General features: G+C 45.8%; 1 protein-coding gene across 2 annotated transcripts in view; it reads right to left on the bottom strand.

Moving 5' to 3' along the window:
• The window catches only part of ENTPD1 (ectonucleoside triphosphate diphosphohydrolase 1), an 80,076-nt gene extending 69,737 nt beyond the window's left edge, over window positions 1-10,339 (bottom strand). Inside the window, exon 1 of one of the 2 annotated variants that reach the window (XM_044296602.1) lies at window positions 9,809-10,339. In XM_044296602.1, the coding sequence (XP_044152537.1) occupies window positions 9,809-9,824 (16 nt within the window). In that variant the 5' untranslated portion in view covers window positions 9,825-10,339. Of the gene's footprint in view, window positions 1-3,857; window positions 3,878-9,808 lie in introns of those variants that run through there. The other variant, XM_044296603.1, reaches the window with a different exon arrangement.
• Window positions 10,340-26,552: the final 16,213 nt, after the last annotated feature.

Below are 26,552 nucleotides of genomic sequence, written 5' to 3'. Positions count from 1 at the left end.
AGCAGTCATGACTATAGAAGACATAATACAACCGGATCCGTTCATGACGGATGCATGCGGTTGCATTATTGTAATGGAAGCGTTTTTGAAGATCCGCAAAAAAAATAAAAAAAAACTGCTAATGTGAAGGTAGCCTAATTTACATAAAAATGCTCCAAAGAAGTCCACAGCCTTTAAAATCAGGTTACAATAATGTAACAAAATGCCCCAGAGGTGTCTACAGCCTTTAAATTACACTAAAATAAACAGAGATAATATGATGTAAATGTTACTTACTGCTTAGTGTTACGCTGGCAATCCTTGTCCACTGCTGCCCGCTATATTGGGCGGGCATGGCTCCACTCGCCCTGTGTGTAAATACTATTGGGGCTAGTATTCATTGTACCTCCTGACGAAGCCTACGTGGCGAAACACGTGTCGAGCTTGAGGCCTTTGGGGAAGTGTGTGGCCAGTGTGTGGACAGCAGCGATATGGGTAGGTAACATGGTACCCTGTGCAGGGTGGGATGGGTGGCTATAGCGATTCCGTATATTGTCATCTTTATGTTAGTACTCCACCGTCCTTTCAATACTCCACAGTATCCATATGTTAGATGCCTAGACCGAGAGCATGTTAGTTGTTAATAATTAAGGAACAGCATTTTGCACCCGCAACTACTCCCGTGTCTGGAGCCTCTGCCAAAATTGTTCTGTTGCCTGCTGTTCATGGTTGCGCTCGACCCCAGATGTGATTCTCCACGTTGTGGGGCCCCGCGGTGGCTCGGTCTTCGTGTCCTGTCCCCTTTTGCTCTTGCCTGCATTGATTAGGTCATTTGAATTGAATAGAATGAGATTTTTTGTCGGGATACATCCTCGCTCTTTTTTTGTGTAGTATTCATTGTGGTACTGCAAAGTTTAACCTTCCCTCTTGCTTTCTATCCAGCTGCTATTAAGGGCTCATGCACACGGCCGTTGCTCGGCTGTTCCGTGCATTGGGTTGCGGTCCCCAATGCACGGGCAACATCCGTGTGAATTCCGCAGACGGATCCAGACCCATTCAACTTTAATGAGTCCGTCATTTGTCCACACTGCAAAAAATAAACTATTTTTTGCAGTGTGGAAGCATGGTGAGAAACCACAACGTAGTGCTTCCGTTCCGCACTGGACCTTCCGGATTGCAGACCCATTCAAGCGAATGGGTCCACATCAGTGATGCGGGGTGCACGCGGCCGGTGCCCGTATATTTGCGGTCCCCAATACTGGCAACGGCCGTGTGCATGAGGCCTTATTCTGGGTACTTTGTTCCACTCCTTTGCCTGAGCCTAGGTTCCTAGTCTCTAGTTATCAGTTAAATTGTGATATTTCTGGCTACCCATTTACCCAACTCCTACCTGACAAACAACTCTGACTTCAAACCGCCTGCCCTGATTTTAGCCCGCTTCTTGTATTGCTTCTTTGTTACCTGCCCTGACCTCAGCCTGCTACCGGAATACGAGTATTTTCTGATACCTCAGGGCGCTTTGCATCAGTGTCTCTGACCCCCGTAGGTCAGCAGCCAACTACACCGGAACCATCTCAGGAGGTAGCGGCCTGGTTGTTTTCCTGCAGTGAAGACCAGATCCCTGTATAGGGGTTAAAGAGTAAAAACCAGGAGACTGCCAGGTTAACGCCCTTTGAGATAGTCCAAAGTTGGTTCAGTGGTTCCATGCCAACTGCCTATTACACTTGGCAAGATCATCTACAAGTATAAGAAATGCACCAGACTTAGCTCCAGAGTTTGGCTGGGTTCACACCTGAGCGTTTTACAGCGCGTTCCTACGCGCTGTAAAACGCTCAACAAGGAGAAACCAATGATTCCCTATGGGAATGGTTCTCACCTGGGCGTTTTACAGCGCGTACGATCGCGCTGTAAAACGCCCGACGCCCCAAGAAGTACATGAGCTTCTTTGGGGCGTCTTGTCGCGCGTTCCCGTACATAGACTTTCGGGAACACGCGACAATGGGCGTTCGCTTGTCTCTGTATGCGCGATTGCAAACGCCGGTACAATCGCGCATACAGAGCGCTCCTTTCAGAACGCTCAGGTCTGAACCCAGCGTTATGGAAAGCTTTCTGTGCTATGCGGTTTGCTTTGCTTTGCTCCCATTCACCCCTATTGGAGTTACTGAAACAGTGGAGCACCAACCGCTCTGACACTTCCATAATTCCAGCCACCTGGGCCAGAACTCACTGTGGTTTATTCCCTTCTCAGCCATCAAAGTCCAAGATAGAATTAAAGGTATTGTCCTATATTTAAGAATGTCATCTACTAGCCCAGGCATCCTCAAACTGTGGCCCTCCAGCTGTTGCAAAACTACAACTCCCAGCATGCCCGAACAGCCTACAGCAGGGCATTGTGGGAGTTGTAGTTTTACAACATCGGGAGGGCCGCAGTTTGAGGATGCCTGTACTAGCCAGAGAGTTTCTATCAAGTGTACTTCTGACCCCACATGCATTAACTTAGACGACCTACTGATTTAAAAAGAGAACTGTGCAATACTCTATTTGCCCTGTGGTGGCGCTGTAGGGAAATTGAACACGCGCTGCCAGGGTCCCCCACAGATTGCAGCTGATCACTTAAAGTATCAGCAGCAGGACAGCCTGAGAGATCAGCTTATCAGTGGAGTACTCTATAAAAAAAAAAAAAAGAGGAGCGAAATAATCCCGTTAATAGTTTTTGGGTGCATCTGAACAAGTGAAAAGACCTTTGAATAGGTCACCAATATCCAAATCGGCAGGGATCTGGTTCGGTAGCTCCGCAGGCCCAGGAAATACACAGCTCCATCCAGTGGCCAGGACTGGTAACTGCAGCGCTTCTCCCATTCACTTGAATACCACCACTCAGCGTGCACTGGCAGACATGCCCATTCAGTCCCCCCCACCCCATGCCATGCCACTGTTTTAGGACAAATTTTTCAGTAAAGTAAGTGGATGAACAGTAGAAAGATGAAGTGGAAACTCTTGTATCATCCTGACTTCCTTTATTTCCAGGGTTCCTCATTTCGGCGCAGTGAACAATAGGGAAATACCAGTGACACAACCATCAGTAACATCGTATGGAAACCACATCAGCTGCAGGTTCTTCTTCATAAATCCAGTATCAATCATCAGCCTGACAAGTAAATGTATGTCGGCTCCTCCAGACAGACTGCTCAGTATTACATTCCTCACACTCCACGTAAGCACCACGCGTTTCAGTGCCATCTCCTGGATTCCAGGTGTTCCTGGAGGTTTTTTTCTGTATCCTTTATCACAATCTGGCTGCTAACACGTGAGCACTGCTATAAATACCATTCACACTAGCTGGTAATTCATGATATGAGACAGACGAGTATCCGGTGTGGGCTGTGAGTCAGTTCATTCATTAACCTGATGGTCATCAGTAGTGTTATCATATATAAAAAAGCTAAATGTCTAGCAGCAATCAGCATATAAATGGCAAGATTCTGTAGAGCAATGCAGCATAAAATAATACTACAACCAAACACAAGAACCAGCCCTGTACCCAAAATGGATCTGGGGCTTTTCCCATTCATTTGCTCCAGTTGCTCTGGTAGATTCTCTTCAAGCTGGAAACTCGGGGGGGTCCTTTATGTTGCAGCTCTGCCTATCACAGCTCAGGGGGCATGTCCCTTCTGATGCAGCTATCTCCATTTAAATGCTCGGGGGGGGGGGGGGTCCTTACTGCTGCAGCTATCACAGTTTGGGGAGGGGGGGGGGGTAACCTTTTGCTGATGCGCTCTCACCATCACAGTGGCCTTTCTGCTGCAACTCTTTCCCTGTTGGTCAAAAGAAAAAAAAAAAAAAAAAAAAAAAAAAAAAAAAGAAGAATCATTACTCACCTCCATCAATTCCCCCACCACTTTTCTAGTCCCTGCTGCCCTTCACTTCCTGGTCCTGGCTCGATGTTCTGGAAATGCCATGAAAAGCCTGCTCTGCTAATCACTGACTGTAGCGGTGATCTGCCCCAGCCAGGATCAGGAACTGAAGAGCACCGGGGACTGAAGCAGCATTGTAATGGTTGTGATTGGGAAATCAGAGGAGGTGAGTAATAACTCTTTTTTTATATTTTTAACCTCTTGTGGCCAGTATTTTATAAAAAAATAAAATAAAATTATTACTGTTAAATCCTTTAAAAGGACTCTGCACACCACCATGTCCACCTGGAGACTCACAAGTTATATAGTCCTATTCCCCCCACCTCCAAAAGTCAAATTTAAAATAGGTTGTTTAACCAAACCCTTAAAAACCAAGGAACTCTATTGAGATGCGTTACCCCCCCCTAGTCCCTTTCGTGCCTGTATAACAGTCACCTGGAGAATGGTTTCTAGCGAAACCAACATATGGCCAAGGGACAGTGGAGATAAGACAATTGTTCTAGCTGTTCCCCGTAGGCTCTCGTTTCATAGCTACCAAGTGTTTTTGAGATTTACAAAGCGCTCCCCGGAGTAAACACTATTTTGCCTCTAGGCTCCTGAGACGGAGCTCGCAGTGAGCAACCCAACAGTAACCAAAACATATGGCAGTCATCATACACCAAAAGACATCCATCAATGCACCAGTCGTCCCTCCTAGTAATGAGGAAGGCTTGCCAATGTAATTTAGTGAATGGCGCAATATGATGCCATATACGTTATCATTATTGGGAAATTACAAGGTACCGGGTGACGTTGCACCTCTTAGCAAATTCCAGAAACACCTAGAATGCTCACCGTATACCTAATGCTTCTACTGATGCCAGGTCACGAGGCTCCCCAATTTGTTATGCATCAAGTAAGAGCACGTGCCTCGTGTACTGGAATAGACGTCAAATTAAAAAGTCGTAATAAAATTAGCCGGAATTCTTTTTAGTTCCGTCGCCCTCGGTCATCCTGTGCTCGGAGTAAAGGCTCTAGCCTGTGGGTCCATGCAAAAACCATAAAAGAGTGTTTGCTCTGGTTGCACTTCGCATAAGAGGTCTGGTTGTTCATCAAAAGCAATTCTGCCGCACTAGATATGGAAGCCAAGGGGGCACAGTAAAGATTCTCCTCTTAAAAAAGGACCTGTCCCCTCCGCTGACAGGTCTGTTTTATTAACTACTTGCATTCCCCATGTAATAACCATTCTGCAACTTCTATTCTATAGAGTTTGCAATGAAGGTCCAGAAGGGCGTTACCAGTTACCCCTTACTGGTAACACCCATCTGGACCTTCATTGCAAACTATATAGAATAGAAGTTGCAGAATAGTTATTACATGGGGAATGCAAGTAGTGTGTCCCTGCACCGTCTGCCACTATCCAATCCATACTGGCAGTATGATTGACAGAGCAGGGACAAAACCCCAACTGGTAACGCCCATCTAGACCTTCATTGCAGACTGCGGAATGCCACAACATAGAGATATGAGAATATTATTATACGAGTTATTATTACACGGGGAATACAAGTACTTACTATAACAGAGAGGTCAGGAGAGGCGACAGGTCCCCTTTAAGATTTTTAGTTCTTGCATCCACCAGCGTTCGCAATGCAATTCTCCCGTGTGGTGGAGCAGTGCCTTGGCACATTGAGTACCGTCAGGGACAGGTTAACAAATAGGGCTGCAATATAGCATGAGCAAGGCGGGGGGGGCGCCATTTCTTTGCCCCCACCATGATCTAGTTTTAGAGCGGTCTACTTATCTAGAAACCTTACTTTGGGTGCTACTTATGCTAACGCTTTCACTCTAGGGCACTATATTGCAGAGTGGTCGGCGACAATATCCAATATTTGGAGCCACTAGGTCAGTAGGAGACTAAGGCCAGGCATAGCAGGTTTACACAACACATCTGGACGGGTCACGTGTGGATTCTGCAGCACATTTCACCCCTTCACATCTGCAGCTTTGATGCAGGAGAACTGATGGAAAATTGTGCAGTCAACGGTCACGGAAACCTGCGACCTTTGCTTGCAGGAAATAAAGTCGCCTTCCCAACCATGTGGTTCACCTACTAACAAGAAATGACACTTACACGCAGAGACCTACCCACAAAACCGCGCTCCGCACAGTCATTTCGTTCTTGAGCGAACCTCGAAGAGCTATTCTAACTGACCCCACAGATGCAAGCGATGAGAATTGAAAAAAGTCTATCATGGCTACAATTTTGCAACAGTCTTGACTTTTAACTAGATCTGTTCATCCTGTTCCTCCTGGTGCAGGGATAGAATTTTGGAATTGACAAATCGAGGTCTTTCTACAAAGTACTAGGAGAGAATTATTAGGGGGATCCCAAGGACTTTTTTTTTGGGGGGGGGGGGGATTTTAATCATTGACTTCTGGCTACACCATAGAACTCTGTGGAGGGCAGATCTGTTTTCTGCCTAGCGCTATCTTACTGCACAGCAAGGTGAAATCTTTCTGAAAAAGAATGATAAACAGAACTTGCAGCATCACCCCAGGACGATTAGATCCCCCTCCCCCGCTCACTATTCAGAAGGGTAAGTCACACATGTACCAGGGTGACATGCCGTACATTGCTGATCTACCTGATGCATGACTGCTGCACAAAGACAAAAAAGAGCAGAGACACCTGACACAGAGAGAGAGACTTCCTGTCTGGGCCGACTGAAAACATAGTGACAGCTCCAGGACACAGTGTTGCTGGGGTTAGAAATTCCACGCTCAGCAGATTCCTAAGTTTCTGCCTTCATACTGGACATAATAACAACTCGCTATCATGGATCCGAGAATGTTCCTGTGGGGCAGGACCTGGAAGATGGGGGTCTAGGTTTCCGCATACAACCTACGTACATTATCTCTGCTTTAGGCTTTCTGCACAAGACCGTATCCGTTTTATGGTCCACGAATTGTGGATCCCCAAAATACCTCCCGCGATTTTCACAGGCCCAGCTGTAAAAAATGCCTATTCTTGTCCGCCAAATGGACATAATTTCCGCAACGGATATGCAAACCGATAGAAACGAATAGATCCATGCGAGATCCGCAAAAAATGCAGATCGGACGCGGACCGAAAATACGGTCGTGTGCACGAGGCATCGAGATCTCCAGAGTACGTACTATGACTGAACTCAGAGAAAGCAGCAATATGGTCGCATTTTAGCATCTGTATCGCAGCTGCTAATCTCTGCCCCCTTCTTGGTTCGGATCACCATAGGGTCCTGCTCCAGCAGTGGTGGGAGGCAGGTCTTGCAGCTATAATATGTGGACATAGTAGGGCGGTGTGAAAGCGGCCCTGTGGTCACACAGCCTTGAAGCTTTTTCTCACAAGTTTGATTCTGAGCAGGGACAACATCTGCAGGCACTCTGCAACCTTCCCATCCTAAGGCTACGTTCACATCACCGTACAGCCTTTCCGTTCTCCTGCCCCGTCTAGGGGCAGGAAAACGGAAAGGACGTATTCGGCATACAACTGAGCCGAACAGAGTCCACGGGCCCCATAGACTATAATGGGGTCCGTTAGGTTTCCGCTCAGAAGAAGATTTTTGAAGCGGAGACAAAAGTCCCGCATGCACAACTTTTGTCTCCGCTCCAAAATCTTCTTCTGAGCAGAAACCTAACGGACCCCACTATAGTCTATAGGGCCCGTAGGCTCCGTTATGTGCCGAATCCGTCCTTTCCGTTTTCTTGCCCCTAAACGGGGCAGGAGAACGTAAAGGCTGAACGGTGAGGTGAACGAAGCCTCATTCTAAAAACACTTTGCTACATTGACTTTCTATCGGTGTGTGAAATATATATAGATAGTTGTCTCATCACAGCCATCGGTAGCCTATTGCGAATACATAACACCAATGTCCGTAGAAAGGTGCCATGCCGCTTCGTCTCCTGACACCTCCAGGCAACGGGACACATGTCCGGCCATTGACCACCACAGGGAGGAGGATCATTGGGAGTAAATTCAAAGTGCGTTCTCTGTACAGCGCTGCGGAATATGTTGGCGCTATACAAGTATTACATTAATAGATTAAACCATGGGTAAAAAGGACGAATCCTTAACATATGTCCTAGGAAAAGGGATTGTTACTCAGCTCGTTAGGGCTCATGCACACAAACGTATTTTCTTTCCAAGTGAGTGCCGTTTGTTTGCGGGCTGTATACGGAACTATTCATTTCAATAGGGCCACAAAAAACACGGAAGGTAACACGGAAGGTGTGCATTCCGTATGTCCATATTTCCGTTCCACAAAAAAATTAATAGAACATGTCCTATTATTGTCCGCATTACGGACAAGCATAGCACTGTTCTATAGCTGTTCCTTTCCACAAAATACTGAAGGCACACGGACGTCATCCATATTTTTTGCGGACCGCAAAATACATACGGTCGTGTGAACAAGCCCTTAGAAAGAAGCTCCATTACTAGAGATTGATTTCTTAAGGGTGCCCACCAGATAACGCTTAACTAAAAGGTGCAATAGAATCAGCTGAGCTGCCCCAACAGTGCACAGGGAAGAATGGGGGGCAGTTTAGCGGGCACTGGCATACCCACTAAGATAGTACTAGGGGCAGGGTGTCAGGTAGATGCCATCATTTAGAGGGCTCGTCCTACTGACAAACTCCACATGCAGTAATGTTGTCTAGGAGCACTGGTGCTGGACGCTTACAGGAGTAGAAGTAATCAATGGCCGAAGCATGCGGCTGTCATGGCATGCTGGGAAGTCTAGTTCCCCAATGGCTGAAAACTTAATGTCTGCAGTATATGTAGTAAATACAATAAAGTCTAGGTCATACTATTTATCACATACTGAACGGTATGTGTAATATACAAGCTGTTATAAATAATAACCATAATGCAGGTCATGCGATAGGTGGTTATACTGAATATTAAATGGTTTGATAGAAGCTACAACACACATCATTCAGATCATACTCCTAACCAAATTGGATACTATAGTCAATATTATACGGTGTACACACACACACGCTCAGGGGTTAGCACTGGTGCCTCGCAGCGCTGGGGTCCTAGGTGTGAATCTGACCAAGGACAACATCTGCATGGAGTTTGTATGTTCTCCCCGTGTTTGCGTAGGTTTCCTCCCACACTCCAAAGACCCTATTGATAGGGACCGTAGACTGTGAGCCCCATTGGGGACAGTTGGATACTAAGGTCTGTAAAGCGCTGCGAAATATAGTAGCGCTATATAAGTGCAGTATATATTTTTTTTTTATAATTTCACAACATTACCCCATAGGATAATATAGTGAATATGAAACATACTATACAAGCTACAGCAATAAATTCAGGTCATACTCTTAGCCAAATGGGATACTATATAGTGAATATTATACAGTAATATATACACACACATAGTAGGTCATAATATTAACCACATAGGATAATATAGTGAATATGAACTATACAAGCTACAGCAGTAATAAATAAACTACACATAGTACAGGTCACACTATTAACCACAAGATAATATAGTGAATATGAAACATACTATACAAGCTACAGTAATAAATAAACTACAATACACATAGTACAGGTCACACTATTATGTCAAAATATGTACCAGTCATGATACAATACTGACTGTTACTACATAAGCACCAGATACTACTAGTACCACCATCATCTACAAGCTACAGTTAGTTAACCCCCTATGGTCCCCATGATACAAAATCCATTGAAAACTTTTCCACACAGTAACAGGACACAACCTTGAACTCCCCGGCTACAGGGCTGAAGGTTTCCATGAAACAATGTACCAAAGGCACAGGAAAAGGGAAACAAACAAAAGTTGAGCTGTGGAGTGATCTCCCCAGTCCAGAGCAAGGGAGGGTTAACACTCGCAGGCAGAGGCAGCACTCACCCTTCGGTTCTTCCATCAGCTCTGCTGCTCCTTGCTCAGCCTGTGCCTGCTGCAGTCTCACTGAGAGATGCACATGAGACTTGCCTATTTAACGGTGCATGCATGTGGGTGGACTCAGTTTTTTTTCTTCTCTACATGGAAGATCCCAGTTGACAGGAGGTCAGTGGCTGTGGATGATGGAGAAGGACACAGGGGCCTGGCTGCTGCTGCTGCAGGAGCTGGGGATTCCTCTAGGATGGATCTGAGCAGGCTCTCAGGGTCTCTGCTGTGTGTACATAGCCCATGTCTTCAGCAGCAGAAGCCCAGTCCCATGGAGGCTTTCCCTTGCTATAATAATAACCCTGGGTTGCAGAAAGAGGAGGTCATTATTCATCCTTTCAAGCAGCTCCACACTGGAAAGAATACATATGAGAAAAGCAGAAGGAGAGAGAGAGAGAGCAAAAAAAATGTGTCCTGTTCTTAAAGAGCCAGCCCCTGCCCTACATGCACACAATGCAGCCTCTCTGGGTGTGCACAGGCCTTGCCATCAGATCACCTTTCCTTTGCAGGACTGGCTGACTGCAGAGCTGTCACAACAAGAGCAAGGAGGGAGCAGCAGGCAGGAGGTCCCACTGCAGAGGGCTGGCCTGTGGGATCACCCCACCTGGAGGAGCCTCCTGCCTCGCTGGGCATTAGGTGGCTGCTGCCCTTTGCAAAAAGTGATGTGGGATGAAAGGGGTTGGCACTACATAAATGCACCTAATTATAAGGTGTGGTTAGATCAGAGGTTTAAAGGGAATGAGACATCCCATTCTAATGTTATATATGTAATAAATAGTCAAGGTAAGTGGTCAGACGGATACTTACCCTTCGCCCACACGGCAGATGGATGGACTATAGGATGTTGTTACTGGTAGGCCAGGGGTCCGCAACCTTGGGCACTCCAGCTGTTGTGAGACTACAATTCCCAGCATGCTTCATTCATTTCTATGGGAGTGTGCATGCTGAGAGTTGTAGTTTCACAGCAGATGGGGTGCCGGAAGTTGCTGACCGCTGTGGAAGGCGATAGCAGAGAGTCTGAAATTCCCCGATTGGGTCTTTAACTGCAGGCCCAGAAGCTTAGAAGGACCCACTGTGGTGCCAAAAAGCCATTTCATTGAATGGTAATGTTCTTTGTACCTGATGCAGCCACTAGGAGGAGCTCTTTACATGGGGTTTATACAGCTGGAAGCAGAATATATTGGTAGGCAGTGAGCGCCCCCTGGTGGTGGTTGCTGTGAACCTGCAAGCGTTGAGAAGAATTTTGGAGTTGCTGAAATAAAAATAATCTAGATATACACACTTAAGACCATAGACCGCGGCAGCGGACAGGAAGAGATGGGGGAGACAGCACGGCGCACTGCACGTCTCCTCATACAGCTGATCGTTGGGGGTCCCAGCTGTATGGCCCAGACAACCCCTTTAAAGTTTTTGCGGCTCGGATGCAGACCCATTCACTTCAATGGGGCCGCAAAAGATGCGGACAGCACTCCGTGTGCTGTCCGCATCCGTTGCTCTGTTCCGTGGCCCTGCAAAAAAATATAAAATGTCCTATTCTTGTCCGCGCTTTGCGGACAAGAATAGGCAGTTATATTAAAGGCTGTCCGTGCCCTTCCGCAAATTGCGGAATGCGCACAAACGCCATCCGTGTTTTGCGGATCCGCGATTTGCGGACCGCAAAACACACAACGGTCGTGTGCATGTAGCCTTATAGGGTGATGCTGATGCCATGGCACTTTTTTTTTTTTTTTAAGAGATCCCTCCCCCCTACCGTTCGTGCGCTGTTGGCCCTGTTGATTTCGGCACCTTATATTATAATGAGCCGACTCGGTTATACTAGGTGGAGACTCGCAGTTTCGCTCGGGGCGGTTCTCTTCTCCCTGACTGTGAGCGCATCCAATCAGAGTGCACCGCTCTTAGCCAGGGCGAATGAGCTCCTCCCTGGCTAAGGCCCCTTGCAGACGAGCGTGTCCGGATTAGGTCCGGATGCCTTGCGTCTGCGATCAAGAAAAATCGTGTGAGTAGGTACGCAATTGCAGTTTTGACTGCGTTGTGTGAAAAACGCAGAATATAGAACATGCTGCGATTTTCACGCAACGCACAAGTAATGCGTGAAAATCACCGCTCATGTGTACAGCCCCATTGAAGTGAATGGGTCCGGACTCACACATTGCACCTGCGCGGAATTCTCGCCCGTGTGAAAGGGGCCTTACGCTGGATTCACACTTGAGCGTTCTGAAAGGAGCGCTCTGTATGCGCGATTGTACCGGCGTTTACAATCGCGCATACAGAGACAAGCGAACGCCCATTGTCGTGCGTTCCCGAAAGTCTATGTACGGGAACGCGCGACAAAACGCCCCAAAGAAGCTCAAGAATTTTTTTGAGCGTAGGGCGTTTTTCAGCGTGTTCAAACGCACTGTAAAACGCTCAAGTGTGAACCAGGGCCATAGGGAAGCATTGGTTTTCATGTGTTGAGCGTTTTACAGCGCGTTTGAACGCGCTGTAAAACGCTCAGGTGTGAACCCAGCCTAAGGCCTCTTTCACACGAGCGTGACGGATTAGGTCCGGATGCATTCAGTGAAACTCGCACTATTTTGCAAGCAAGTTCAGTCAGTTTTGTCTGCAATTGCGTTCAGCTGTTCAGTTTTTCCCGTGCGGGTGCAATGCGTTTTGATGCGTTTTTCACGCGCGTGATAAAAAACTGAAGGTTTACAAACAACATCTCCTAGCAACCATCAGTGAAAAACTTTTTCACTGAAGCCCCATTCACTTCATGGGGCCAGGACTGCGTGAAAAACGCAGAATATAGAACATGCTGCGTTTTTTGTGCAACACAGAACTGATGCGTGAAAAAAAAACGCTCATGTACATAGACCCATTGACATGAATGGGTCAGGATTCAGTGCAGGTGCTATGCGTTCTCTATGTGAAAGGGACTTAACGCTGGGTTTGTACCGACGTTTGCAATCGCGCATACAGAGACAAGCGAACGCCCATTGTCGCGCGTTCCCAAATGTCTATGTACGGGAACGCGCGACAAGACGCCCCAAAGAAGCTCATGTACTTCTTGGGGCGTCGGGCGTTTTACAGCGCGATCGTACGCGCTGTAAAACGCCCAGGTGAGAACCATTCCCATAGGGAATCATTGGTTTCTCCTTGTTGAGCGTTTTACAGCGCGTAGGAACGCGAGGAACACTCTGTAAAACGCTCAGGTGTGAACCCAGCCTAAGAGCGGTGCACTCTGATTGGATGCGCTCACAGTCAGGGAGAAGAGAACGTCCCCCAGCGAAACTGCGAGTCTCCGCCTAGTATAACAGAGTCGGCTCATTATAATATAAGGTCCCCATAATCAACGGGGCCAACAGCGCACGAACGGGGGGGTCTTTGGGGAAAAAAAAGTGCCATGGCATCAGTGGGGGCCGCCCTATAAGGTACGACCATAATTAGACTAGGGCTAAACTGATGAAAGGTCCTCTTTAAAGGCAAACTGTCATCATGATCGTGGACTATTTTCTGCAGTAATACGTGAGTAGTCCAATATTTCCCTACTGTCCCCCATTCCCCTGTTCTCAGCACTCAAAGCTGCACTGATATGCACAATCTAGTCTGCTGCGCCAAGCTAACATCTTGCACACGAACATTCGGTTTACGTTCCGTTTTTTGCGTTCTGTATACGGAGCCCTTCATTTCAAAGGATCCGCAAAAAAAACGGAAGGTATTCCGTATGCCTTCCGTTTCCATTTTTCCGTTCTGTCCAAAGATAGAACATGTCCTATTCTTGTCCGCATAACGGACAAGGATAGGACTGTTCTATCGGGGGCCAGCTGTTCCATTCTGCAAAAAACTTAATGCACACGGACGTCATCCGTATTTTTTGTGGATACGTTTTTTGCGGATCGCTAAATACTGAAAAAGCCATACGGTCGTGTGTAAGAGGCCTAAGGGCTCTTTCACACTTGCGTTCTTTTGTTCCGGCGTAGAGTTCCGTCGTCGGGGCTCTATGCCGGAAGAATCCTGATCAGGATTATCCCAATGCATTCTGAATGGAGTGAAATCCGTTCAGGATGCATCAGGATGTCTTCAGTTCCGGACCGGAACGTTTTTTGGCCGGAGAAAATACTGCAGCATGCTGCGCTTTTTGCTCCGGCCAAAAATCCTGAAGACTTGCCGCAAGGCCGGATCCGGAATTAATGCCCATTAATAGCTTTTTTAGAGTGGTTACCATGGCTGCCGGGACGCTAAAGTCCTGTTTGCCATGGTAAAGTGTAGCGGGGAGCGGGGGAGCGGTATACTTACAGTCCGTGCGGCTCCCGGGGAGCTCCAGAATGACGTCAGAGCGCCCCAAGCGCATGGATCACGTGATCGCATGGCACGTCATCCATGCGCATGGGGCGCTCTGACGTCATTCTGGAGCGCCCCGGTAGCCGCACGGACTGTAAGTATACCGCTCCCCGCTCCTACTATGGCAACCAGGACTTTAATAGCGTCCTGGCTGCCATAGTAACACTGAACGCATTTTAAAGACGGATCCGTCTTCAAATGCTTTCAGTACACTTGCATTTTTCCGGATCCGGCGTGTAAGTGGAGTACACGCCGGATCCGGACAACGCAAGTGTGAAAGAGGCCTTACAGGGAAGAGTAGGAAAAAAATATATACAGCTCTTGACTCCTTGTTTGCAGTACTACTCATGTATTACTGCAGATAATAGTCCAAGATTGTGGTGACAGGGCTATAGGCATCACCTGGCATCCCGCAGGCAATAACATTTTTATGAGCTTGTGCTGATTTTAATCATTGTAAGGCCTCATGCACACGACCGTTGTTGTGTCCCGTGTCCGTTGTTCCGTTTTCCGTGATTTTCCGCGGACCCATTGACTTTCAATGGGTCCCATTGAAAACTCAGATAATGCACCGTTTGTCATCCGCATCCGTGATCCGTGTTTTCAGTCCGTCAAAAAAATAGGACCTGTCCTATTTTTTTCACAGACAACGGTTCGCGGACCCATTCAAGTCAATGGGTCCGTGAAAAAACACGGAGGCACACAAGATTGTCATCCGCGTCCGTGATCCGTGTCCGTTTTTCCCTATCATTTGCAAGGCAAATTTCCTTCATGTCTGGTGATCCTCCGAAAATCAAGGAAGACACACGGAAACAAAAACGGATCACGGAAAACAACGGAAGCCCGTTTTGCGGACCGTGAAAAAATACTGTCGTGTGCATGAGGCCTAAGCGTAATAAAACACTTTTGCTGGAAATTTCTTCTTGCAGCGATGCTCCGTGTTATATTCATCTAGACGGTGCACCTACTGTAAACTGGCTGTTATAGTTAGAGATGAGCGAATTTCATATTTGGAAATTTGTTTACGCTTCGATTGGTGGTAAAAGGTGAATTGCGTTATGGATTCCATTACCACGGACCATAACGCAATTCTATGACGGAATGCCTTTAGAGGAATTCTTCATTCCGTCATAATAGAAGTCTATTGGCTGTAAAACAGATCCGTCTCATTTCCGTTATGCAGGGGAGTCCTCTCCTGCATAAGGGAAACAGGACGGATCCGTTTTGCAAAAAAAGGTATAATCATGTACACTGAACAAAAATATAAAACGCAACACTTTCGGTTTTGCTCCCATTTTGCATGAACTGAACTCAAAGATGGGAAACATTTTCCACATACACACAAAAGACCCATTACTCTCAAATATCTTTCACAAATCTGTCTAAGGCCTCATGCACACGACTATTGTTATGGTTCGCATCTGAGCTGCAGTTTTTGCAGCTCGGGTGGGGACCCATTCACTTCAATGGGGCAGCAAAAGATGCGGACAGCACTCCGTGTGCTGTCCGCATCCGTTGCTCCGTTCCGTAGCCCCGCAAAAAAAAAAATATAACATGTCCTATTCTTGTCCGTTTTGTGGACAAGAATAGGCATTTCTACAATTTTGCCGCCTGTTCCGTTCCGCGGAAGGCACACGGGCAGCTTCCGTGTTTTGCGGATCTGCAAAAAATTGAACGGTCGTGTGCATGAGGCTTTAATCTGTGTTAGTGAGCACTTCTCCTTTGCCGAGATATTCCACCCCACCTCACAGGTGTGGCATATCAAGGTGCTGATTAGACAGCATGAATATTGCACAGGTGTGCCTTAGACTGCCCACAATAAAAGGCCACTCTGAAATGTGCAGTTTGATCACACAGCACAATGCCACAGATGTCGCAACCTTTGAGGGAGCGTGCAATTGGCATTCTGACTGCAGGAATGTCTACCAGAGCTGTTGCCCGTGCAATGAATGTTCATTTCTTTATCATAAGCTGTCTCCAAAGGCCTTTCAGAGAATTTGGCAGTACATCCAACCAACCTCACAACCGCAGACCACGTGTAACCACACCAGCCCAGGACCTCCACATCCAGCATGTTCACCTCCATGATCGTCTGAGACCAGACACCCGGACAGTTGCAGCAACAATCTGTTTGCATAACCAAAGAATTTCTGCACAAACTGTCAGAAACCGTCTCAGGAAGCTCATCTGCATGATCGTTGTCCTCATTGGGGTCTGGACCTGACTGCAGTTCGTAGTCGTAACCGACTTGAGTGGGCAAATGCTCACATTCGATGGCGTCTGGCACGTTGGAGAGGCGTTCTGTTCACGGATGAGTCCCGGTTTTCACTGTTCAGGGCAGATGGCAGACAGTGTGTGTGGCGTCGTGTGGATGAGGGGTTTGCTGATGTCAACATTGAGGATCGAGTGGCCCATGGTGGCGGTGGGGTTATGGCCTGGGCAGGCGTATGTTATGGACAACAACCACAGGTGCATTTTATTGATGGCATTTTGAATGCACAGAGACACCGTGACGAGATTTTGAGGCCCATTGTTGTGCCATTCATCCACGACCATCACCTCATGTTGCAGCATGATAATGCACGGCTCCATATTCCAAGGATCTGTACACAATTCCTGGAAGCTGGAAACATCCCAGTTCTTGCTGGCCAGCATACTCACCGGACATGTCACCCATTGAGCATGTTTGGGATGCTCTGGATCGGCGTATGCGACAGCGTGTTCCAGTTCCTGACAATATTCAGCAACTTTGCACAGTTATTGAAGAGGAGTGGACCAACATTCCACAGGCCACAATCAACAACCTGATCAACTCTATGTGACGGAGATGTGTTGCACTGCGTGAGGCAAATGGTAGCCACACCAGATACTGACTGGTTTTCTACCTCCCCCCCCCCCCCACCCTGCCAGTAAGAAAAACTGTGCACATTTCAGAGTGGGCTTTTATTGTGGGCAGTCTAATGCACACCTGTGCAATATTCATGCGGTCTAATCAGCACCTTGATATGCCACACCTGTGAGGTGGGATGGATTATCGCGGCAAAGGAGAAGTGCTCAATAACACAGATTTAGACAGATTTGTGAACAATATTTGAGAGAAATGGGTCTTTTGTGTATGTAGAAAATGTTTCAGATCTTTGAGTTCAGCTCATGCAAAATGGGAGCAAAACCAAAAGTGTTGTGTTTATATTTTTGTTCAGTGTATATAGGTAGCAGGATCCAGCCTAAGGGCTTATGTATACGAACGTATTTTCTTTCCGTGTCAGTTCCGGGTTTTTTTGCGGCCCGTATACGGAACCATTCATTTCAATGGGTTAGCAAAAAAAAAAAACGGAAGGTACTCCATGTGCATTCCGTTTGTCCGTATTTTCGTTCCGCAAAAAAATTAGAACATGTCCTATTATTGTCTGCATTACGGACAAGGATAGGACTGTTCTATTAGGGGCCAGCTGTTCTGTTCCGCAAAAACGGAATGCCCGCGGACGTCTTTCTTTCAAATTTCTGTTTATTAAGCAGATTAGATCCAGTAATAAACAAGTGAACACAAAGGGGCAACATACCCCTGGATCATAAAGCAATATAAAAATGACCAAGAGTTCAGCAATACAAAAGCCATAGTCAAGGATATACTGTTAAATCATAGATGAAATTAAGGCATAAATGGTGAAAAGGAAGAAAGATGACCAAACCTCCTGATGATGAGAGACAAAGATAAGTAAACGAGCTGAGAGGACGTTCTAGAAAACAGTAAATACAATGATGTACTAGTGCTATCGACCTGAGATGGAAGTAAGAAACCAGATTAAGGGTTGGAAGAATAATAGGGACATAGGGTTGAAGTGTTGAAGTGCCAAAGTGCTGAGAGGGGGGGGGGGGGGGGGGGGGTTAGGAACCCACTTTAAGATTTGTCGAGCCATTTGGCCCGGGTGGTCATGTATTTATCATGAGACAAAGACTCCCAATCTGCAGATTTCTTGCACTTTTTCTTTCCACATCTGTACAGTTGGGGCCTGTTCAGAAAGCCATTCTAGTGGGATAAGTAGCTTGGCCGCTGCTATAAGATGAGAGAGCAAGGAGTGTTTGCTAAGGGGACATTGAGGTTCTGGCAAATTCAAAAAGAACAGCTGTGGGTGTTAGGGTCGTGCTGGTTGGACAGATTTTTTTTATTTCATTTGCCACTCCATCCCAAAATGGGCGGATACCAGGGCAAGACCACCAAACATGCAGAGCTGTGCCCTTTTCTGCAGAGCATCTCCAACAATCCGCAGATACCTCCGGAAACATCTTATTCAACAAATCTGGTGTGCGATACCATTTAGTTACTATTTTAAAAGCGTTTTCTTGCATAGTTATGCAACTGGAAAAACCGTGTGAGTGGTTGAGAATCCTGTCACACGGACATCTTTCGTATTTTTTGCGGACTGCAAAATACATACGGTCGTGTGCATGAGGCCTAAACCATATGGGGAGACTCATATGCCTAATATAGAGGGGCTGTATTATAGCTATATTTTTGTACATGGTAAGCAGTATTATAGTAGATATACCCTTGTACATAGAAGACAGTATTTTGAACATAGGAGACAGTATTATAGTAGTTATATTCTTGCACGTAGGAGCAGTATTATAGTAGTTATATTCTTGTACATAGGAGCAGTATTATAGTAGTTATAGTTCTGTACATAGGAGCAGTATTATAGTAGTTATATTCTTGTACGTAGGAGACAGTATTATAGTAGTTATATTCTTGTACGTAGGAGACAGTATTATAGTAGTTATATTGTTGTATATAGGAGGCAACATTATAGTAGTTATATTCTTGTACACAGAAGGCAACATTATGCCTTATTCATACATCAGTGTTTTCGTCAGTGATTTCCATTAATGATTGTGTGCCAAAACCAGGATTGGCGCATCCACATAAGGTATATGGGAAGCATCTGTGCCTGTTCTTTGTTTAGAGCTACACCTAGTTTTGGCTCAAAATCACTGATGGAAATCAGAACACTGTGTGAATAAGGCATTATAGTAATGTTCTTGTACATAGGAGTGGTATTATAGCAGCTATATTCTTGTACGTAGGAGGCAATATTATAGTAGTTATATTCTTGTACATAAGAGCAGTATTATAGTAGTTGTATTCTTGTACATAGAAGCAGTATTATAGCAGTTATATTCTTGTAAATAGGAGGCAGTATTATAGTAGTTGTAGTCTTGTACATAGCAGCAGTATTATAATAGTTATATTCTTGTACATAGAAGCAGTATTATAGTAGGTAAAATCTTGTAAATAGGAGCAGTATTATATTAGTTGTATTCTTGTACACAGGAGGCAGTATTATAGTAGTTATGTTCTTGTACATATAATACTCCTCCTATGTACAAGAATATAACTACTATAATACTGCTACTATGTACAAGAATATAACTACTATAATACTGCTACTATGTACAAGAATATAACTACTATAATGCTGCTCCTATGTACAAGAATATAGCTACTATAATACTGGCTCCTATGTTTAATAATATAACTACTATAATACTGCCCCTATGTACAAGAATATAACTGCTATAATACCGCTCTTATATACAAGAAAATAACTACTATAATGCCTTATTCACACAGTCACACAGTGTTCTGATTTCCATCAGCGATTTGGAGCCAAAACTAGGTGTGAATAAGGCATAATGCTGCCTTCTGTGTACAAGAACATACCTACTATAGTACTGCTGCTATGTACAAGAACATAACTACTACGATACTGCCTCCTACGTAAAAGAATATAACTACTATAATACTGCCTCCTAAGTACAAGAATATAACTACTATAATACTGCTCCTATGTACAAGTATATAACTACTATAATACTGCTCCTATTATAATTCTGCCTAATTTGTACAAGTATATAACTACTATAATACAGCTTCATATGTACAACAATATAACTATTGCCTTCTATGTTCAAAACACTGCCTCCTTCGTACAAGAATATAACTATTATAATACTGCCTCCTTTGTACAAGAAAATAACTACTATAATACTGCCTCCTACATACAAGAATATAACTACTATAATACTGTCTCCTACGTACACGAATATAACTACTATAATACTGCTCATATGTACAAGAATATAACTACTATAATACTGCCTCCTATGTACTACAACAGGAGCAGAATTATAGTAGTTATATTCTTGTACATAGGAGCAGTATTTTAGTAGTTATATTCTTGTACATAGGAGGCAGTATTTTAGTAGTAATATTCTTGTATGTAGGAGCATTATTATAGTAGTTATATTCTTGTACATAAGAGCAGTATTATAGTAGTTATATTCTTGTACATAGGAGCAGTATTATAGTAGTTATATTCTTGTACATAGGAGCAGTATTATAGTAGTTGTATTCATGTACATAAGAGGAAGTATTATAGTAGTTATATTAATGTACATAGGAGGAAGTATTATAGTGGTTATATTCATGTACATAGGAGGAAGCATTATAGTAGTTATATTGTAGTAGATAGGATGCAGTATTATAGTAGTAATTGTCTTGTACATCGGAGGCAGTGTTATTGTAGTTATATTCTTGTACATAGGAGGCAGTATTATAGTAGTTATATTCATGTACATAGGAGGAAGTATTAAAGTAGTTATATTCTTGAACATAGGAGGAAGTATTATAGTAGTTATATTCATGTACATAGGAGGAAGTATTACAGTAGTTATATTCTTGCACATAGGAAGAAGTATTATAGTAGTTATATTGTTGTAAATAGGAAGCAGTATTATAGTAGTAATATTCTTGTAGGTAGGAGCAGTATTATAGTAGTTATATTCTTGTCAATTATCTTTTTATTGAAAAGAAGCAGACAGCATGTATAAAAGTGACCCGCATTGAGGGCAAAAATTCACATGCACATCAAAGTATAGCAACAAGGGGGATAGGCACATCCCACAGATAGGCACATACGTTCTATACAATACCGACATTATACTAAGACATCTGTTCTTGCTTGCCCTATCCGACACGCGCCCATTGCATTAACATACATGTATATGAATGTCACTTAGTCTGCAGGGACATTTTATTTTTTAGGTGAACAGCAAGGCAACTGGCCTTACTAAACAAACCAATCATAAACTGGATCTCTAGGCACATCATGAAAAAATATGGTAATACTGTCTTGGTGGGCAAGACATAGCGACACACGGTATCAGGGTCAAAGACCTTTATTGAGCTGTCGCAGTAGATGTTAGACGGTAGCGCAACCAAGGATCCCACAATTTGGCATGTTGATCATGTGTTCTAGCCTCCCAACTAGCCAACTCTTCGAGACGTTGGATGTGGTCTACTTTATTTACCCATTGCATAAAAGTAGGCGGATCGGTACTAAGCCACTTCTGGGGGATTATTAGCCTCGCGGCCTGGATTAGCTGTGTGGCCAAGCTGCGTTTTGAGGGGGAAAGGTCTTTAGTGGGGAGCCACAGTAGGACCAACTCGGGAGACAAAGGCATCACCTTGTGTATAATCAAATTAATGGTTTTGGATACTGTATCCCAGAAAGGCTGAATCTTAGGACATGACCAGAAAATATGTGAGAGCGTACCCTCCCCAGTCTTACATCTCCAGCAGCGGTCACTAGGGCTAAGACCTCTAAGGAAAAGCTGCTTAGGAGTCATGTACCACTGGGTAAGCACCTTAAAGGAATGTTCTTGAATCTTGACACACCTGGAAAAGCCATGCGAATGTGCGTATAGGCGAAGAACGTCTGTCTCCGAGAAGGTCCTACCTAACTCTGTTTCCCAGGTTCTCAAGAATGAAGGGACATCAGTAGAATTGGGTACATTCAAACCTAAATAAAATAGAGAGATCACTCTTTTATGCGGAGAGCTGGAGGTCAAAATTTTTTCAAACCATGTCAGTTCTCGTTCATGAGCCATGGTCCCCAGCAGGGTCTTACCAACCGACTTAATGTCAGCCAGTCCCAAAAAATTGCAGGACCGCACAGCCAGACGCAGGGGGTGTTCAGCAGCCAATGTATTTAAGGCCTCCTCCAAGAGCGTCTTAATAGTGAAACTGCTAAGGGCATTCCACGCTGAGGAAGACCTCGCTAACCTAGGTCTTGCAGCATAAGGGGCTAAATCTGCAGGCATGACTAGTGAGGGGTTACCCAGTAGCTTGCCGTCTTTGTTAAGTTGCTTAATCACCAGACTCGTTCCTTTAAGCAGCGTTTGGTTATGTAAGGATGCGGTGGGTAGACCCCACAGAGCGGCCCTCTGCGGTTGAGAAAGTTGGAGTATCTCCAGGTCAGTGCCCAGTGTAGAGTAATTAGGGACGTGGAGTTGCATCCACCGTCTAAGATGGATCGCCTGGTAATATAGCTGTACGTCTGGTAGAGCAAACCCACCCTGAGTCCTCCTCAAAATCAATCTGCTATGTGCTATCCTGGCTCCCCTCCCTCCCCACAGGTAAGTAGAGAACAACCTTCGCATCTGCGTAAAAAACGAAGAGGGAAGGAAGACAGGCAGCATCTGCATGACATAGAGTATCTTTGGTAGTACAAAGGCCTTCAGCAAATTCTTTCTCCCCATCCAGGAAGTGTATGGAATGCGAAGGGAGCCCAATAAGCGCTGCACCTCAGCCAACAGGGGTGTATAATTCAGCCGAAAAATATTGCTTGGGTCAGCCGGGATCTTAACCCCCAAGTAGGTAATGTGGGAAGTTTGCCATATGAAGGGTGTCTTGGCCTTAAGGGAGGACACACTTTTTAGTGGGGCTGTAACATTCATGGCCTCCGACTTGGTGTAATTTACCTTATAGTTGGAGACCTTGCCGAACAATTCAAATAGAGATAGGAGATGCGGGAAGGCCTCGACCGGGTTAGAGACCATTACTAAAAGATCATCGGCGTACGCAACATTGGTATACTCAACTGCATCATTCCTGGCCCTGACACCTCGAATACCAGGATGATCTCTAATTGCTTGCAGGAGGGTCTCCATCACTAATATATACAGGGCGGGGGATAGTGGGCAGCCTTGACGGGTGCCATTATGTATAGGAAAGGAGGGTGATAAAGTGCCATTTACTCTAATTTTAGCACTCGGGTTGGTATATAAGGTCGTAACGGCCCTTTGAAATTGCTCGGGGATCCCAAACCTCTGCAATGCCATCCGCATGAACCTCCAGCTCACCCGGTCGAAGGCCTTCTCCGCATCAACACTCAGGAAAGTCAGAGGTGTACCTTGCTTTTTTGCCCACTGAATGGCCGTGACGACTCTGCAGGAGTTATGGTTCCCTTCTCTTCCTGGCACAAAGCCCGCCTGATCCTGGTGAATCAGTTTAGGGAGGAAGGAGCTGAGGCGAGAGGCCAAGACCTTAGCCCAGATCTTAACATCGACATTCAGGAGAGATATGGGCCTGTAACTCCCGCAGAGCGTGTGGTCCTTCCCAGGTTTAGGCAAGATAGTCACTGTAGCTTCTAAAGATTGGGTAGGGAGGCGTCCACCTGCAAGAAGAGAATTACACCAAGTCGTGAGTTGAGGGCTCAAAATACTAATAAATTTCCTATAGTACCCCACCGGAAATCCGTCCGGACCCGGGCACTTCCCCATGGGCATTGATTTCAGAACTGTCCCTACTTCTTCCTCGGTGACTGGGGTAGTCAGTAAGGAACCTTCATCCCTGTCAAGGCGAGGCAAATTTAGGTGAGACAAGAAATCTTCTAATACAGAATCTGCAGTGAAATCTGAACGTTCAGTGTTATCATCTAGCCCGTATAGGTTTTGATAGAATTTTTGGAACTCCTTAGCTATATCCACCGTTCTATGTAAAGATTTACCCTCTGCGGATTTTATGCTAGGAATGTACATAGCGTCTTTCCTTTGCTTAACAAGAGCAGACATCAACTTCGAACCTCTGTCCCCATGAGAGTAAAACCGAAACTGCGCATATTGATACGCCTTAGCGTGGCAAACATTCAGATGGTCCTTCAGTTTCGCTCTCATGAGGAGGAGCTCTTGTTGAGCCTGTAAGGCTCTAGACCGTTTGTGGAGGCTTTCAATCTCAGTAATCCGTTTAAGCAGGGACTGCAGTGTTTGTTGACGATCCCTTTTAAGCTTGCAACCCAAAGCAATAAATTCACCCCTCATAACAGATTTATGCGCTTCCCACACCGTAGTTAGAGGGACGTCTGGGGTTAAATTCTCCTCAAAGAACCACTTCAGCCTCTGTGACAATGCATCCACTACCTCCCTTCTATCCAGCAGCGTCTCATTAAGTCTCCATTGTTTACTATGAGAAGGCAGGCTAGCTATATGTAAAACCACCGACACCGGAGCATGATCCGAAACCGTAATAGGATCGATCGATGCCTGCTCTACCATATCAATGCAGGGGCTCGAAATCAGGAGGTAATCCAACCTTTTATAAACATTATGGGGGGCTGAGAAAAAAGTGTAATCCCTGACTGAAGGATGTACTAAACGCCAGGCATCTGTCAGGTTAGCATCTGATATGCATGAGTTAATACGGCCCAGGGTTTTCTGCGTTTGCTGAGTGGAACCATCTGAGGTATCTATACTAGGGTTAAGGGGTACATTGAGATCCCCGCCAACAATACAGATGCCCTCAGCGAAGGCTTTGAAGATTCGTAAAGTCTGCACTATCCAAGCTTTCTGACCTCTGTTTGGGCTATAGAGACTCGCGAGGGTTACAGGTTGGGTGCCTATTGTCCCTTTAACAAAGACAAATCTGCCCTCTGCGTCTGACTGTGTGGCCGTCATTGTAAATGGGACACTTTTGGCAACAGCGATACCGACCCCTCTTTGGGCCTTAGTATAGGTGCTAAGGAACCAATTATTGAAGTATCCCTTCTGGAGAGAGGGAACATTCTCTGACCTGAAGTGCAGCTCCTGGAAAAAGCATATGCCCGTGCGAGATTTCTTTAGCAAGCGTAGAACCTGCGATCTTTTTTGTGGGGTATTGAACCCCCTGACGTTAAAAGACGTGCACTTAATCTGAGACATCTCGCATGTACATATGAACCCACCAGCAGCCACCTATTATCCTGTGCAACAGAGATCCATAACATAATAGAACTGACGCGTATCCATTATTCCGTGTATAACATAGGAACATGGCCACGTAACTGAACTTGTGGGGGATACATCTGACAACTCCCAAGAAGGAGCATACAGTCAGTATGCCGTCCACCCAGGTAATGCGCTGACACCAGGACTGCGCTAGTATACCCCTGATGTAAGACATGTGGGGGGGATCTAAGATCAAATACCGATCCTAGCATCCAGCAGATCCTGCTAACCTGGTGCCGCACTGAAAAACATCAAGTAACCCAACCCAGTATGGATCCTAAACATTCTGGTAACATAACATGGGAAGTAGATGTAGAGTGCAGGGGACCGGAGCAAGACATAGGCATACTAAACAGGTAAACAAGCATGACTGCGTCAGATACCACACAAAATGGCCAAGTGATACTTGCTGGGCAGATAGTAGAAGTGTGGAGATGACTCCGTCCTCACTCAGCACCCACGGAGAGAAACTGGCAAGAAACCAGGGCGACCCCCTGAGACATAGCGTTCAAGTGTCTCTGGAACCAGGCCCCATCTTCTTCTTCGGCATGGCTTTGGACCACCGTTGAACTCCAGGCAGATCCGGCAGCGGTATCCCGGTCTCCGCCGAAGGCAGCCACGAGGGTATGTCCATTGGAGTTGTCTGGAGTAACTCCCAGGCCGCAGCTAGATCCCTCGGGACCCGTATGGTGCACCTCCTACCCCCGACCGCAAACGTAAGGCCGAAAGGGAACAGCCATTTATATGGCGTCTTGACATGTCGTAGGTGGTCTGTAAGAGGTCGGAGGACTCTCCTCTTATTCAGCGTCGTCGGCGCTAGGTCCTGGAACAGCAGGATCGTGGCCCCTTCATAGTTGAGTTCTTTTTGCTCCCTGGCCGCTTTCAGAAGGGCCGCCGTGTCTGTATATTTCAACAAGCCACATATAACATCCCTAGGATTTTCGTTATCCTTAGGCTTCGGTCTGAGCGATCGGTGTATGCGCTCAATTTCAATGTCCGATGCGTTTTCGGTGCCTAGAAGGGTGGCAAAGATGGCGGCGGCCGCTCCTGGTAGGTCCTCGTGTGGGATCAGTTCCGGTAGGCCGCGTAGCCTAATATTTTTCCGCCTGCTGCGGTTCTCTTGGTCCTCAATGAGGGAGAAAGCTGTGTCCAAGGAGTCCATACAAGCCGCGGTGTTCTCACTTAGTGAGCGGGAGAAGGTGAGTATGGCTGCTTGATTGCCTTCCAATGTCTCCACGCGGTGTCCGATATGCTTGATGTCGGACTTGATCTCTTGGAGGTCTTG

Source organism: Bufo gargarizans, chromosome 6 (genome assembly GCF_014858855.1).
Source record: "Bufo gargarizans isolate SCDJY-AF-19 chromosome 6, ASM1485885v1, whole genome shotgun sequence".
Classification (NCBI taxonomy): domain Eukaryota; kingdom Metazoa; phylum Chordata; class Amphibia; order Anura; family Bufonidae; genus Bufo; species Bufo gargarizans.
Note: the sequence above shows the minus strand (reverse complement) of the source record. Positions and strands in the feature narration are given on the sequence as shown.